General features: G+C 41.5%; 1 protein-coding gene across 1 annotated transcript in view; it reads right to left on the bottom strand.

Moving 5' to 3' along the window:
* Positions 1-9,612: 9,612 nt before the first annotated feature.
* LOC149185787 (CRM-domain containing factor CFM3, chloroplastic/mitochondrial-like) overlaps positions 9,613-17,920 on the bottom strand; it is a 173,792-nt gene continuing 165,484 nt past the window's right edge. Inside the window, exons 4-9 of the mRNA XM_089410798.1 lie at positions 11,970-12,323; positions 11,476-11,632; positions 11,079-11,371; positions 10,818-10,877; positions 10,500-10,586; positions 9,613-10,329 (exon numbers count right to left, since the gene is read on the bottom strand). Of these exons, the coding sequence (XP_089266924.1) occupies positions 10,048-10,329; positions 10,500-10,586; positions 10,818-10,877; positions 11,079-11,371; positions 11,476-11,632; positions 11,970-12,323 (1,233 nt within the window). The 3' untranslated portion in view covers positions 9,613-10,047. The remainder of the gene's footprint in view (positions 10,330-10,499; positions 10,587-10,817; positions 10,878-11,078; positions 11,372-11,475; positions 11,633-11,969; positions 12,324-17,920) is intronic.

Here is a 17,920-nt window from a genome sequence, read left to right as displayed (position 1 = left end):
ACTCCTCCTGCATGGCCTCTCTCCAGACCTGCTGGCTAGCTGCCTCCTCATAGCTAGAAGGCTCAGAGTCAAGGATGCTGGTAACCATCGCCATATAGCTACAAAATCTCTCAGGTGGTCTACTCTCTCTGACCGGCCTCTTCGGCTCAGCAACAGATGTGGCATCTCTCAAGGTGTCCTGAAGCCACTTGGGCTTCCTCTTCCCTGAGCATGCTTCTCCCATAGGAGAATGAAACTCCTCCTCCTCATCCCCATCAGTAGCCTGAACTCCTGACTGTCTGTCTGCTGTCCTCCTGCCTGCACCTGAACCTGTAGAAGCTGAGGTACCGTGTGAACTGTCCATCAGTGGACTCCCTAGTGAACTGCTCTGTGAACTGCTCTGCATGCTGCCCGGAGCACCACCCCTCTGGCTCGGCGAGCCACTGCTCACTGATGGACCTGACATCCTCATAGATGTACCTCCGGATCCTCCTGATCCCTGCCCACTGGATCCCTGCGACTGACTCAACTGCTGCTGAGGGTCTGGCTGATCCAGATACTCTAACTCCCGTGACCTCCTAAAGGCCCTGTCCTCCTCGAACTTCACATCCCGTCTGACAACAACTTTCCTCTGTGCAGGAATGTAAATCCGAAAGGCCTTTGAGGTCTCACTGTAGCCCACAAAGATACCCTTCTCTGCGGTGGGCTCTAGTTTGGTCCTCTCCTCCTTGGGTATATAGGAGTATGTAATGCATCCAAGGATATGAAGATGACCAAGATCAGGCTTCTTCCCAAAGAAAGCCTCCTCCGGAGTCATGTGCCCCAAGGCACGATGCGGACTCCTGTTCTGCAAGTAAACAGCTGTGTTGCAGGCCTCTGCCCACAAGAACAATGGCAATCCCTGATCATATAACATGGCTTTGGCAGCCCCTATGATGGATCTGTTCTTCCTCTCCGCAACCCCGTTCTGCTGGGGGTTGTAAGGAACAGTGAACTCCCTCCTAATGCCTGCCTCTGCACAATAGTCAACAAACTCTCCAAGGGTGTACTCTCCTCCATTGTCCGACCTCAGGGACTTGATCTTTCGACCTGTCTGAGTCTCCACAAGAGCTCTGAACTCCTGAAACCGCTTGAAGACCTCACTCTTGGTCTTCAAGAAATAAATCCAGGTCCTCCTGGAGTGATCATCAATGAATAAGACATAGTACTCATATCCACTCAAGGAAACATGAGACATCCGACCGCTCACATCGGAATGAATCAAATCAAGTATCCCCGTCGCTCTGCTGTCACTGCTGGGAAAAGGGGATTTGGCAAACTTGCCCATCGCACAACCTCTGCAAGTATCATGGTGATCAGTACTGAAATCTGGCACACCTGTAGTGATCTCCCGCAATGTCCTCAAGGCTCCATGAGACATGTGCCCCATCCTGCGGTGCCAAATCTCACATAGCTCAGAACTGCTAGCTCTGCTGTCGGTACTACAGCTCAATGCCAAAGGGGGCTGGAATGCAAACTTGTACACCTTTGCATGGCGTACACCTATCACTCTAGCTGAATCAGCTGGAGAGCCCCTGGGATACATCAACACCTGTCCTTCCCTGAACAGTACCTCATATCCTCTGTCCTCCAACGCTGAGACGGATATGAGGTTCTTCCTCATCCCTGGCACATAAAGAACCTCTGACACCTTCAAGGGAGGTTTGGACTCCCTCTGAAATGTCACTGTCCCCACCCCGACTGCTCTAACAACTCTGTCATCACCGAGTACTACCTCAATATCAGTGCCACTCTCTGAAAGCTCTGAGAAGTACTCCCGGACTCCTGTCATGTGACGTGAAGCCCCACTGTCCACATACCAGATACCTGTAGATGCTCCGCTAATCGAGGGAAAAGCATGCTCCCTCTGAACCTGTGTGACAGGTGATCCTGCACTAGAGGACTCACATGTAGTGAACGCAAACTCCCGGTCAAAACGACCTGCAAAGTCCTCAATCTCAGCTGACGCTGCCACATCCTGGGTCTTCCCCTTCTTCTTCTTCTTCTCCGGACACACAACTGCATAGTGTCCCATCTTCTGACAATTCCAACACTTCACTTTGGAATAGTCCTTTTGTGAGTTACCTTGTTTACCTTTACCTTTGCCTTTGCCTCCACCACCGCTTGTGGAAGCCTGCTTCTTCCCTTTGCCTTTCTTGCCTCCTGCCACCAGTGCTACGTCCTCATCCTGCTCAACTGGCTTGGCTGCCCCAAGCTGTCCTTTCCTGATCTCTGTCTGTATACAATCATCCCAAAACCTCTCCCATGTGGGAAGGGTCTCACGTGCACAAACCCCATCAGCAAAGTTCAACCATGAACGGGGGAGGCCATTCACTGCAATACGCACCAACTCAGTGGATGGAATGGCCTCTCCAATCGCTGCCAACTCATCTCTCACATTGGTGATCTTTGTGAGATATCCAGCTGCACTATCATTCCCCATCTTAATGTTCTTCAGCTTCTCCTTCAGGACCATCTTCCGGTTCTCATTGGTACTCTGGTAGAGATTGGACAATGCTGTCCACATCTCATGGGCATTGCTCTTTCCTCTCACATGAGGAATGCAATAGTCTTTGATTCCGTCTAGAATCAGCCTCTTACCCTTGTTGTTCTTTCTATTATAAGCTGCCAACTGAGTAGCATCAGTAGGCACAACAACAGGGTGCTGTGCTGTATGCACCATGATATCCCAGACTTCTGCCTCCTCAAAGATACTCTGCATTCTCTCCTTCCAAACGCTGTAATTTGTATGCCCATCCAACCTATCCTCCACCCTCAATCCCAATGACATCTTGCTGTCCTAAAACTGAAAAATAGCACTGCTGTGGTAAAGATAAACCTGCTGTTTATGAAAAATCAGCTTGCTGGAATTTTCTGAGTGAAAAAATCAGCAGCTGTATTTTTTCTCTTTTGCTGTCCCAAACTGCCCTTCAGCACTCAAGCTCTGATACCATGTAAAATTTTCTGTTTCCCACCCCGGTTTTCAGTTTCACCTTATTTCTCCCATATAGTTAAATGCCCATTCCCATAGCCATACATTTAACAGACTGAAAAAATAAATATTGCTGAAAACACAAATTCTGGAAATTTTTCAGAGTGCTGGAAATTGCAGAAATAAAAAATCAGCAATTAAAACAGCCATAAAAACACATTTAAACTCAGTGATTTTTGGTCAACTTGACCCTAGAAAAACCCCCTACAACTCTTGGGGAAAACCAGTTTGAGAGCTCTTCTTTATTTCTGGAAAATGCCTTTTACAAAGAAAATATTTCAGCAAAAAAATCAGCAAAACAGAAATTTTTCCAGCAAGCAAAACTTATCTGTTTTCAGCCCACACGACAATCTGAAAACTGCTGGAAGAGCTGTACGGACCGTACGGATGTACGGACTGTACGTACGTACGGATGTACGGACCGTACGGACTGTACGGACGGCCGTACGGACTTGTACGGACAGCCCTCGGGAAAAGTGCAGAAAATCGCCTCCTCGATATTCGTGCTGAAAAATAATTTTTTCACTGTTTTGCTCACTAAATCTGCCTTTTTCTGCTTGTTCTTTATGCTGTTCAGATTTGCTGAAATGCTGCCTTGGTGTGTGTGCCAAACTGCTGCCTCTTTCTCCTCCTTGTCCAGAAATCTCCCTTGCTCTCTTGCACTCCTTCTCCCAATCTACTCATGAAAGAATTGAATGATCTTTTCCACCTTTTCCTCCCTTAACCCAACCCTAAATGACTTTTGGGTGATCCCTAAATCCAATGGCTGAAATAGATTTAGATCAATGGCTGAGATTAAATGCTCATTTAAATCTCACTTTCTATTTTTTAATTCACCCCACTTTAATAAAGACCCACTTAGTCATTTATTTCCAAAGTCATTTTTCCTTTCTAATTTTTCATTGACTTTATAAAGTCACTTTAAAATTAGACTTAGTAACTTTATCACTTAAAGTCACTTTCAAATTAGATTTAACTTTATAAAAATTATAAAGTTACTTTAGGAGAAAAATTAAATTCTTTTGGACACTTTTCCCTAGGCCAAAGATCAAAGCCTTAGGGAACCACCTGTCCTCCGGTACCAAATTTCAACAACAATACGCCCAAAAGGGCTTTCATACATGACAATGACTCAATTGACTTGTGTTGGAATTTCTAAGTCTGACACGTTAAAAACACTTCATGCACTTTATTGATTTATTCATACCTACTTGTTTTGTTACTTAACAAGTTATTTACAATGCAAATATTGAAAATAAACACTAGTGCATGCTCAACATATTACAGATCATCAACTGAAGGAAACAGAAACAATCACACCAAATGACACTGTTATTTTTGGACCAATGTCCCCGGAAAAACCCAATGCGAGAAAACCGGTGCAGTTATCTGAGGGTTTTCTTATTAAGCAATTTCATAGTACAATTTGGGTGCCAAATCCGGCTTACCCAACAGAGAATGCCCTTGGCAGTAGTACCTCTCAGTCTAAGACAAATGTCCCGGTTGAAACCTCAGATAAACCCTTCGGCAGCTCCTCAGCTCCAATCTGCACCAGAAACCCCAGCGTCAGCCTTTCTGGATTGTGTCAGCCTCTCTCTGCCTAGCGTTGGCCCTGCGTCACCGTGAATGGGTATGCGTCAGCCTCAGGAGGCCCTGGTCAACCTTCTGGCCCTCTACGTCAGCAACACTGGCCTCTCTGAAGCACTGTGCAGCGCCCGGTTGCCTCTGCATGGCCCTAGCTACTAATGCATCACTCTCTTTGGCTCCTGCCCTGCTCTCCCGGCACTATCTCTGCCTCTCTGTCTCTCTGTACTCAATGCCCCTCAGCTACAACTCCGATCACTGATTCTATCTCTCTTGGCAAACCCCGCTCTAGAGAACAGAATGATTGATCATCTAGTGTACTCTCCAAATGACCCTCAAGCCTCCTCTTATACTTTTCTCGTTGACATATCAACGACCAAGATTAAGTCCCTACTCAATGGCCAAGATTAGATCTGGCTTGATCCATGTCTTTTGGACCATTCTAACACAGTTTTATATTAATCCACATTAATATTTTAATTTCCCTAAGTTTAGACTTAGGGACTCCATTAAAAATATTAATTATTTTAATATCTCCCTAGCTGTTTAGAATCTGCCCAAACCCTTTCTAGGTATTGGAGAACTCATATTCCCCAACCTCTCCACCAAATTTCGTGGCTAGAGCACATTCGATGCTACCCCAAATCAACACTCCCTCTTAGCGAGGATTGTGCTCTAGCAATACTCCTCACTGCGTATTACTCTGATCATCCGTCATCAGTCCCTATGCTAATGCTAGGCCTACTGCCCACCATCCTCTACACTGTTGTATCCTATATTGTTGCCCATGGTTCTGCCACTGCCACTGTTGCATCTGTACGACAGCTCCCTCTACATTCGTGCTACTACTGGTCCTTTCTCCCAACACTGCATCCACACTGCAACTCCTCTCATCACGCTGTTGCCCACTGCTGCATTGCAACTCGGTTACTGAGAAGTCAGTAACTGATCTCCCAACTCTGACCTCTCTGTTGGGTTAGAGACCCTCCTGATGCTGAAGCTCCCTCTATCGCTAACAAGTGCTCCCTCTCTAACCTCTGCGTTGCTGCAACAACTGTCTACATCTCGCACCGTTGCACACCTCTTTGTGCCATCTTGCACTAGTGCAACACTCTCGTGCCTCTCGCACTACTGCAGCATGCTAGCCTCGCGCTGTCTCGGGATTCCTGCACTGTAGCTCTCTCTATCGCTTCATCCGCATCCATCTCTACCCACATCAGCGAGTCCTACTACTCTTTAGGGCTCCCATAGCAAGGTCCAATCCAAGAGGTTGGGTACCTCGAGGATCCTGCCCCTCATCGCCTATAGTCTGCCTAACTACAACTCAATGTCTCCCCACTTCTACTCAAGTGGTGCGTGTGCACTCATGGCACAATCATCGTCTGTCTCCACTTCCTTCTCTGCCCTTGCTGGCGTCACCTTAGTCTTGGAAGACTCTCCCTTACTCTTCTTCCTTGGACACTGGGTCGCATAATGACCCATCTCCCCACAGCGGAAGCACTTGATCTTGGAGAGATCCTTCTTCTTCCGCTTTTCTTGCTTTCCCTTAGATGCTAGGGCAACATCTTCCTCCTCCTGCTTGACTTTGATCCCCTTACTATTACTTCCCGCCTTTGACTGTCGTCTAATCTCTTCTCGGCGAAGAGCTGCCCACATCTCATCCCAAGGTGGAAGTGTCCCTCTGCCCAGTATACTCTGGACAAATACCTCCCAGTCTTCTAAGATAGCATTTAGAGTTGTCCTCACCATCAATTCCTGATCCAACGTGGCTTCTATAGCAGTCAACTGATCTCGGATCTCATTCAGTCCTCCGAGGAAGGTGTCAATCAGTTCTCCCTTCTTCATCTGATACGACCTCAACTGATTTTCTAGTAACATTCTTCTCTGCACAGAAGTATGTTGGTACAATTTCTTAAGGGCCTCCCACATCTCATATGTCGTTTCCTTCTCGGCAATGTGTGGTACTACATGGTCCTTGACCCCGTCAAGGATGATGCTCTTGGCCCTCACTATTGCCTCCTCGTACTTGTATTTATCATTTGGGTCGACTGGGATAGCTATCGTCCTCAAGGCGAAGTGCTTGACACGATTTCTGTCAAGTACGAATAAGATTTTGGCCTTCCAGACTACGAAGTTTGATGCTCCGTCCAACCTGTCATGGTCTCTTACTCCGTGTAGCGCCATGATGCTCTTCTACTTCCCTCCTGGAATTTCTCGATCTGACTCCCTCTGAGTCTCGATTTCCCTCCTAGAAATCCTTTTGTCGATGTCAAGATGCCCCCTACTCCAATCGGCTGTGCAATTGCACCATTGATCCAGGTTTCTCGGCTAGAAACCCTCGGTAGCAATTCCCTCCTCTTGGCCTTGCCCTGTCAAGTACTATTTTGACCACAGTACCTCACCAGCTCCACTCTGCAACGTTATCACAGCCTTCTAAAACCCAGCAACCTAAAGGTGAGAGCTCCTAGGCTCTGCGCAATCCTGGCACTAGCAACTCGGCCTCCTCAGCCAACTGCGTCAGCCCTCCTAGCTTCTGCGTGAGGCTCCCTTTACCTCCCTTAGCCTCTGCGCTGCCTCTCCCTGACTCACCCTTGATGATGCAGGCACTGCATCACCCTCTCCTTGTTGCTGCTCTACTAGAAACAGCTTCTGTCACTCATGACAGCTGTTTTCTGCTGCAATTGCTCCGCTCGGTTGATGTCCTCAATTCTCCTGTGATATGCAACCACGCTCTGACACCATGTTGGAATTTCTAAGTCTGACACGTTAGAAACCCTTCATGCACTTTACTGATTTATTCCTACCTACTTGTTCTGATACTTAACAAGTTATTTACAATGTAAATACTTAAAATAAACACTAGTGCATGCTCAACATATTACAGATCATCAACTGAAGGAAACAGAAACAATCACACCAAATGACACCGTTATTTTTTGACCAATGTCCCTGGAAAAACCCAATGCGGGAAAACCGATGCAGTTATCTGAGGGTTTTCTTATTAAGCAATTTCATCGCACAATCTAGGTGCCAAATCCGGCTTACCCAACAGAGAATGCCCTTGGCAGTAATATCTCTTAGTCTGAGACAAATGTCTCCGCTGAAACCCCAGATAAACCCTCCTACAGCTTCTCAGATCCAATCTGCCCCAGAAACCCCAGCGTCAACCTCTCTCTGCCCAACGCTGGCCCTGCGTCACCCTGAATGGATCTGCGTCACCCTTCTGGCCCTCTACGTCAGCAACGCTGGCCTCTCTGAAACACTGCGCAGCTCCCGATTGCCTATGTGTGGCCCTGCGTGAGTCCTGGCTACTACTGCGTCACTCTCTTTGGGTCCTGCGCTGCTCTCCTGACACTATCTCTATCTCTCTGTCTCTCTGTACTCAATGCCCCTCAGCTGCAACTCCGATCACTGATTCTATCTCTCTTAGCAAACCCCGCTCTAGAGAATAGAATGACTGATCATCTGGTGTACTCTCCAAGTGACCCTCAAGCCTCCTCTTATACTTTTCTCGTTGACATATCAACGGCCGAGATTAAGTCCCTAATCAACGGCTAAGATTAGATCTGGCTTGATCCATGTCTTTTGGACCATTCTAACACAGTTTTATATTAATCCACATTAATATTTTAATTTCCCTAAGTTTAGACTTAGGGACTCCATTAAAAATATTAATTATTTTAATATCTCCCTAACTGTTTAGAATCTGCCCAAACCCTTTCTGGGTATTGGAGATCTCATGTGCCCCAACCTCTCCACCAAATTTCGTGGCTAGAGCACATCTGATGCTACCCCAAATCAACAACTTGTTGACTCAATGGCAATCCCTAGAAGCACTCAATGGGTGCTTGAACTATAAATAAATTTACTTTGAGCATGAAACCCATGCCTCAAGAATGACAATAACTAATTTCTTTTTCTCTTTACATCAAATACATAAAATCATGATTACATATGTCATTATGAAGACCAACCCTAGTTACATATTTCAACACAATTCCGATGCATTTCCCCAAAGTTCCCCAAAAAGGGAGATCATGGGAAAACCATTTCTCGAGCACCTCCCCACCCCTAGAGCGTGGGAAATGTTGAGTCATGCCCCCTAAAAAACTAAGTCTCCCTACTTCTTGTGTCTCTACATCATCATTTTTCTTTTGTCCACACTCTTGCACATTGTCATTCTACAATACTTCAATATCATAGCTTTGCATAGATAGGAATCATTATAGCTTGCTACCTCTACACTCTCTTTGCATGCCACCCCATTGGCTCTTCTTGTCAGTCTTCACACTAGCATCTATATGCTCCTAAAATGCCTCTTGGTGATCCTACCCACATTAAAGGTGCCCTTTATGCTTAGGCTTGAATTTGGTTGTTTCTCTTCATGCAAGTTTCTCATAGGCTCTGGTCAGCACATTGATTTCTGCAGTTTCAAGTGAAAAACTCACATTTTATAATCATTTAATTTTGGAACCAATAAGAGTACATCCCAATAGATCGGACCACATAAGACAAACAAATTCATTCCCCTTTGTGTTATGATTCATGTGGCAACGGCATTGTGTTGTGTGTTTACCTTTCCAACTTCAGACCACATAAGACAAACAAATGCATTCCCCTTTGTGTTATGATTCATGTGGTAATGGCATTGTGTTGTGTGTTTACCTTTCTAACTTTGTTGTAGATGTCCCTAGAGGTTAATAGTTTTTGGCAGTGAGATGCTTGTCATGGCTACAAAGGAGAGTATTGGAGTATCTTCAAATGACATTTTCTCTCTAGGTTGTTCTTTAAAGTGTTTGTCATCAGATATTCCATTGACTTCCATCACTGTCTTCGGGCCCTCTATTTCCTACTTTAGAAAGATATAATTTCTTTCCAATGTCATTTTAAACCTATACAGTATTTATATGGATGAGTATATCCTCCTTTACTAATCATATCGGATTTGCTTTGTTCCTTTTAGTCTACAAAAGGATTACGTTCTATTGAAGTGTTATTCCTTCAATGGTGGCTCTTAATTAGACGATAATTACTAATAATTAGCTTTATAGCAGACCTTTTTAGCCATTTAAATTGGCTAGGAAAACAAATAAAATTGCCTTTCTTTACAGGATTATTGGATAATTTTATCCATTTCAATCATGTTCCATATGTATTTATATCAGATCGCATTTCCCACTTGTTGTAATAGAGACCTGCAAGCAACACATTGATAAACAGTTCTTGGAAGCACCAAGTAATAAAGAATGTTCTTTCTAGTGCCTTCCGGTAGCAAAACCTGCAAAATAGAAGCCATTGACTCCTCGTAAAAAACAGCCTACATCCATGGTGTAAGTATTGTGTAAGAAACACTGTTCTCTATAGTACCTCGATGTATCCAACCCTACCAATTTAAGGAATTGGCTTCCATCAGAGCTCAATCCTATGGTGTCATGGCGATCCTCATGGTGTTTTTAAGGCTCAGAATAAGAGGCATCTCTTTCATGTAATTCATCGATTGCTGCTGAATTGGTCCACATATCCCTTTGGGCAGGTTGAAACTCATGCGGTTCTTCTTCCTCCACTTCATTGATGTCCATCAAATAACCATCAAAATTCATCCCAGAACTTTTGCTAAAAGCAGCACTTTCTTTCCCCGTTTCACTGTCTCCTATCTGATCTATCTCTGATTTGATGTCTGAAGATAAATCTTCGCTATAACCATTGTAAGAATCAAGATTTGCTTCGACTTCACTCTGTAGCATGAAAATTTCCACAATTATAACAATTTATAAATATCCAAGAGAACTACGCTACTATGTGAAAGTACACAAGATTATGAAAAATCTGCCTCATTTAACAGAGCATGATTAAATCGGTAAATATCCAGTATCTAAATTGCAAACCTCTATAAGACAAATCCTACCTCTACATCTTTGGAAGGAGACAGAAGATCCAACTCTGCATTCAACGCTTCACTGCCTTGATTCTCCTCAACAGATTCAGTTCTACTCTGAAAATGCAGAATAGCCAGGAAAAATATCATAAACTGGAATTTGGGAACATTCACAAGCTTCATAATCCTAATATTTTCAATGGATGATTTTTGTTAACTGCAATTTGATAGTGAACATGGAACTCAACTTTGATGCATCCCTAATGCAAAGAAAATCATAAAACCAAATGTATGACTCTATAGGAGTGTTATATCACCATTAAATGAACTGCTAAGAGAGAAACCTACAAGATCATATTTGAGCTGTTCAGTGATCCTCTCCAGTTGTAAAATGTGCCGATGTAATGCCTTGAAAATGTTTGCACAGACAAATGTGTACATCAGCTATGAGATAAGAAACGCCTTCCAACCAATAGATAACTGCTGAAATAAAATGAAAATGAAATGTATTTTGATGTTCACCTATATGACCAAAACAGGTCAATAACAATAGATTTCAAAATTATAGCAAACAATAATAAGATAAAGGATTCTTGGAATATGCATTACCTCACGTCGCTGGAGTTCTTTTGAACGTTGTAATGCTTTTCTCTTGGTTAAAAGGTTCTTGGGTTTTATAGTAAGTGGTCGCTGATAGTTTTTCCCTCGATAAACAATTATTGCATAACCTTTGCTTACTTTATCCACTGAGACTAATATTCCCCCACTTTCAGACTCCAGCATAAGTGCAGTGTATTTCACCTCTGCCAGAGACCTTTCCTTCGATATGATTTTCACTAGTTCCCTATGTTTCCAGTGCAAGTGCATGTTTTCCACCGTACCATCAAAGATTCCTCGCCTCCCTGGAACATGGATCAAACCAAACAACATGTCACACTGAGCTGGGACACTAAAATAATAATCAAAATACATGTGATCAAGATACTTCTCTAAATAAAATGCTTACCCAACAATAAGAATGCCTGCATTCTCAGACCAAGCTTACGGAACATGAATCTCTCTTCATCAGTTATTGTCTCTTTATCTGAAGCTGGTTTGGCAGGTGACAAAAATGCCTCTACTTTGGCTAAAGCTTTCTCAGCTTTAGCAACCTTGAATTGGGCCTGATAATCCAGAATTGAGGAGAAATAAATGGATACCTCTCAGAAATAAGTTACTAACTATGCATTCACTAATTAACAACATGGATAAACTTATCATATGTCAGTACACAAGCTCCAAGCAACCTAAGGCAACTTTGGGTACAAAAACACTTGAGCTGAAAGGACCAATTCATTTTAAAGAATAGAATGTCAAACAGAGTATTTCCAATGCTCTCTTTTAAAACAAAGTAAACAAACCTACATCTATATAGGCCTAGTAAAGGAATAGTTGCAAATCAAATGAGACTGAGATCAACTATTCTTTATGTTTGTTAAGCAGAGGAAATGATGAACTTACGACAGATAGTCTCCTTTCAAGCTTCCTAACTATCTCATCCTTTCTAGCTTTGGCTGCTGCTAGTTTCATTTTCTCCAGCTCTTCACTATCAATGTGCTTTGACCATCGGGCTTTGGCTTCTAAAGATTCTGATAGAGTGCCAGCAATACTGTGTCCTGCTTCAACTTCCTCAGTTACAACTGGAATTGTTGAAGATGCTTTTACCCGTGCCCTCTCTTCCTCATCCTGAAGAGCCTTCGTCAGTGCCTCTCTCTCCACTAATGCAGCTGAAACAGCAGGAGAAAGAAAGTCTTTTCCTCTAAAGAACACAATGAACTCCTTATTTCTTGAAAGAAGAGTGCCTCCCGTGAGCCTCTGCCATGAATATTGATTGTAAATTTCAAGGAAACTAAAAGTATGGCAATTTACAATAAAAATAATAAAAATATTCTTTTGAAATACTACACCATAATATCATTTCTATCTATAAAAACGAAATATATATCTCCAGTAACCATGAAATTTTATACCAGCACTTTCTAGCTGCTTGTGCGTTTGCCATCTATAACAAACTCCATCATAGAACAAATGAATATCATTCAAAAAGAGAAGCCTTGACTTTGTAATAAGTAGTTCACGAAATATATATCTCCAGTAACCATGAAATTATACTTGCACTTTCTAGCTGGTTGTGCATCTATAACAAACTCCATCATGGAACAAATGAATATCATTCAAAAAGACAAGCCTTGACCTTGTAATAAATAGTTCACTTCAAAGCATATGCTGGACTGAAACATTTCATTAAAGATTAGGTTGTTAGGCTCTAGCATACAAGGAGAAGCTCAGCTTCCAAATATAGCTCTTGAAATGTTTAAAACCAATAATTGACTAAGATGTAAAAGGGAAAAACTTTCCATTCAGAAACTAAGATTATTATGGTTAACTAGCAATGGAAAAGTCAGGTACTCAGATACTCAGGTCAACACTGTTCAATGTTAGCTGTGAAAAACGAGGCCAGTTTAATAAATTCTAAGAGTCTCCTCATCAGAGTTTTCTGCAAGTGTATTCATACTGTGGTGTTGACTTTGTAAGATGTGCATGTTTCGAGGCTCTGATGTACTGGTACGTGGTAATTTTCTACTTTCCCAACCAATATAGGTGGCCGATTCAGCATTAAGTGACAAGTGAATGCCTAAATATGGGGACAAGAATAGAGAAAATGCATTTTCTCAAATAGTAGATGCAATATGTTGGGCCATTCATCACCATTGTAAGCCCAAGGTCACAAGTCAAAAGCCATGTAAAAACCATGGCAGGCCCTGTATTAGGCATCCTAGGCTTGTGCCTTTGTCATTGAGTCTGTATTCAGTGTTTGGTCGGACCATGTCCTGGCCCTCGAAGTTCCACTTAAGGTTATTTTTGTCCCTAACCGGATAGGAGGGCTTTAGGTGAACTCTCTTGTGGAGTCATGGTTGTTGGAAAATGTAACTAGTTTCGGTCTTCATAATTGTCAATGTACTGAAGTCATTATGTATATCTTATGTTACAAGAAAAAGAAGAAAGAAAAATATTATTTTAAGCATGGGTTTCACGCTCCATTTTGATGGTCATATAGGTCAAGCATGTTCTTCATGGGTCTAGGGTTTTTCATGCAAAAGAATATTTTTCTTGAATCAAGAGAGTCCTTGTCAATTGTATAAGACCCTTTTGGGCAAGTTGTAACATGTAAAAGATATTGATTTTGAGTCTAGAATGTCCTATGAACCTCCAAGCACAAGTCAGCCCAACTAGCAAGAAGTCAGCCTAGAGGGGTATCTGACCTCCACAAAAGCATATATATAGAAGCTGCTCAACCTTATTTGGACACCATTCGATCTGCACTACAAAAAGTTCGATCTCAAGCAAGAAAACAAGAAAAGGAAGAAGAGCGAAGGTCTAGGAGGAAGAAGCAAATCGAATTTCTGATTTTGTGACCATCTTTCTCTCATACGTGCAAAGGATCTAAGGTTTTTGGTGTTGCTACAAGGCCAAATTTTCAGACCTAATTGCAGGTCCAAAACTTTGTTGCAGGAAGGACAAGAATTGAAGCCTAAAATCTCCAAGAGAACTAACAAGCTAGAACGAAGGAAGGAGATTTTAAATCTGACCTCATCTTCCCACACAAGTGGTGTTAGGGTTTCTGCAAGGCTGAAAAGTTGCAGGTCAATTTGCAGATCCGAGTTGCAGGGCTGAGAGCTGGATTAGGGCTGAATTGAAGGAAGTTGACTCTTGTTAACTTTGGAAGACTTTGACTAATTGCAAGGGCTTTCCTGGAAGGTTGACTTGGTGCTTGGAGGAGGACTTGGTCTAGGGATTTGGGTCTTGGTTTTCTCATTTGAAGCAGATTATATAAGAAGAGAAGAAATTCTTTCTGGGTTTTCCCCTTGGAGGGGTTTTGCCCTGGCTTGGAGCCTATATCTTGTGTCTATTGTCTTTATTGTTTTTGCTCTTGATAATTGTTTGATGAAAAGATCTAATAAAGAAACACAAGAAGATAACTAAAGTTCACAAGCAATTATTAAGGTTAAGGAGAATTTGAATTAATAACTGCCCTACTACATTCTCCAACATTGTTTCAGAGCTAAGGTGTGTTGAAAAATGTACCTAGTTTCGGTCTTCATAATTGTCAATGTACTCAAATCATTATGTATATCTTATGTTACAAGAAAAAAAAGAAAAAAAAATATTATTTTAAGCATTGGTTTCATGCTCCATTTTGATGGTCATCTAGGCCAAGCATGTTCTTCATGCTTCTAGGGTTTGTCATATTTTTCTTGAGTCAAAAGAGTCTTTATCATTTGTATAAGATCCTATTGGGCAAGTTGTAACATGTAAAAGAAAATGATCTTGAGTCTAGAAAGTCCTAGAAACCTCCAAGAACAAGTCGGCCTAGTAAATGACAAGTCAGCCTAAAAGAAATAACTCGAACCCACAAATCTATACAAATAAAAGCAACATCGACTTCATTTGATCACCAATTCGATCTCTCCCATAAAGAAGTTTGATCTAAAGCTGGCAACATCAAGGAAACAAGTGTGAAGGTCAAGAAGGTGAGAAGAACTCAAGAAGAAAGAAGAATCATTGTTTTTGGGCTATTTTCCTCTCACACGTGTGAAGAAGCTACGGTTTCTACAGCTGCCACAGGGCCGAAGTTACAAGTTGAAGCTAGAGGCCGAATTGAAGCTGGAAGCTGGTTGAAGCAGAATTGATCCTTACTAATTTGGTTGATCTCTGACCTAATTGGAAGGGCTTCTTGGAGGGATGACTTGGTGCTTGGAGGAGAACTTGGTCTAGGGTTTTGGGTCTTGGTTTTCTCATTTGATGTAGATTCTATAAGAAGAGAAGAGATTTTTTCTAGGTTTTCCCCTTGGAGGGGTTTTGCCCTGGCTTGGAGCCTATATCTTGTGTACATTATCTTTACTATTTTTGCTCTTGATAATTGTTTGATGAAAAGATCTAATAAAGAAACACAAGAAAATAAATAAAATTCACAAGCAATTATTAAGGTTAAGGATAAATTGAATTAATAGTTGCCCTACAACATTATCCAACAAGGTGAACAAGAGAATGCAGTTGGAGGACCATCTTGAAGGGTTTGTTTGTCAAAGGGAATCCCTTGCAAATAGGGCACAAGGAAAAAAGAAGACCTACTGACCTAGAAGGAAGATTACTGTATCAAGGATTTCATCATCTCAAGAAGGATCAAGCTCTCATTGGAGAAAGGAAGGTAAAGTTCTTATTAAAGATTCTCTAGGGCATCATCTTGAAGAATAGGAAGCATCAAGGAACCTTAGGATCATCATTCACTCTTTGAAGTTGTTCAAAGACACCTTTATTGAAGGCATCCTCAAAGTCATCATTCTAGGGCATCTTTAAAGTCTCCTTGGAGGTCTTTAAAACTTCAATATAGTTGGAAACATCATCAAAAGAAAGGACTCTTGGTTGACAAGTATCATATTGTTCTCTATGTCTTAATCTACAAATCATATGGCTACATTTTGCAAGGAAAGAAACAAGCTTATTGGATCAACAAACTTGTTAGGATATTTCGACACATAGGAAATAGTTAAGTATAACTTGGTCTAGTGTAGAGTTAGGTAAAGTGTATTTATTTAATATGTACTTTTGTAACTTACAATCCGACGGTCACGATATGTTCTAGACATTGAGTGATCTGACGGTTCATTCTCTCCTCGGTATTACTGACACTTGATTCGTGGCTTAACACCCGATTGATCCATGATCTCTATTTAAAGAGCAAGGAGAGTCATTTGTAAGGCAGTCATTCATGAGAGAAGCTTATGTAAATTTTCTTTCTTTTACATTAATAAATTTCTTGAAGTGGCTGCATTGGCTCAGGCCGTGTATTGTTTCCCTATTTGAGGGTTTTAACCACGTCAAGAATATTGGTGCATTGATCTATTTGTGAGTGGTGTCCTTTGGTGTTCTATTTGAGGAACTTACCCTGTAAATTCCTACATGGTATCAAAGCTATTTGAGGGCCGCATCCATTGGTGATCCAAATCTGAAGCCCGTACAATTGCATCCAACTGTCGTTTACTAGATTTATTGTTTTTTTACTGCTTTCGAGTCGAGAGGATTGCTCTATTGTGTTAGCAGCATCTGTTCTAATGAGGAACCCCTTTCGTTTCACGTGAAAAGGTTTTCGGTAGCTCTAGCTACGTCATTTTTAAGATCTTGAGGTATACAATCTTTCTTTGCAGTTTTAGTTATCTATCTCTCTGTTTATTTTGGTTTATTTATCTCTTTGTTTTTTATTACTGGATCTATACCTTTCATTTCTGCATATGCTCTGTGCCCTGCAACTCTGTGCGATCTGGGCAAATCAGAAACACAAAAGAAGGATTTTTCTCATGCGTATGCTCTTTTCCGCCGCAACTTAGTGTGATCTCGGAAAATCAGAAACATTGAGGAAAATATTTAGTTTCTGGAAAATCTAATCAAGCCGTAAAGTTGGGTTTTTTTTTGCATGTCCGTTTTGGGTTCTGTGGTTTTTTGTTTTGTAGGCAAAAAGGGCTTTCTCAAGTAAGCATGCACTCCAAAGCTTCAGTGACTAACAAAAAAAAAAACCTTCCTCTTTTCCAAAAATTACTAACCTTTTAAACTAGTTCACTTGGTCCAAAGCTACTTTACGAGAATAGAGGCTTTGGATTCAAGTCTTTCTTTTTGTCGAGTTAGTTTTTCAAAAAGCACATGTAGCTTATGTTTTAAAGTTACTTTATGTAAAATTGTTCTCACCCATAATAAAAAGTGAGTCACTTATAATTCTAAAGTCTCTTTATCTTTTATTTAAGTTACAATTTAGTAGGTAGTTCATAAAGTATCATTGTAAAAATGACTTTCACTTATTTATAAAAGTGGATCACATAATTTATTTATTTTAAAAGAGAGCTAATTAGATTAAGTTTGGAAAGGGGGGGATTTTTTTTTTAAATATAACATTATTAGTCACTTCCGCACATTCACGTACTTTGTCAGCATCTTCAACAACTTTTTTCGAAAGGCCATAACTTCTTCATCCGGAAGCCGTTTTCATAGCCGTTATTTTTAATCGGCCTAATTTTTCAAGATCTTTCCATTAGAACACTTAATTTCATCATCTACAACTCCAGTTTCTATTAAAATGGAAAGTCCATGCCAAGTTATTCTTGACAGCACCAACTACTTCCAATGGGTGTCCTACATGGAGGATTTACTTAGAAGCAAAGGTCTTTATAGAATAGCCTTAGGCCAAGAATCTAAACCTAAAGATGAAAATAAGGCAGTCAAATGGGAAAATAAGCAAGATCAAGCACGTGGGTTGATAAGAATGTCTATTTCTCCAGACCTTAAATTCCATATCGCAGAACTTGATACCCCTGATGAAGCAATGAAATAGCTGAATAAAGTGTTTGGAATTAAAAACAAAA

This window comes from Pinus tabuliformis, chromosome 3_1, assembly GCF_031772625.1.
Source record: "Pinus tabuliformis cultivar Carrire ecotype Pingquan chromosome 3_1, CPIR1, whole genome shotgun sequence".
NCBI lineage: Eukaryota > Viridiplantae > Streptophyta > Pinopsida > Pinales > Pinaceae > Pinus > Pinus tabuliformis.
Note: the sequence above shows the minus strand (reverse complement) of the source record. Positions and strands in the feature narration are given on the sequence as shown.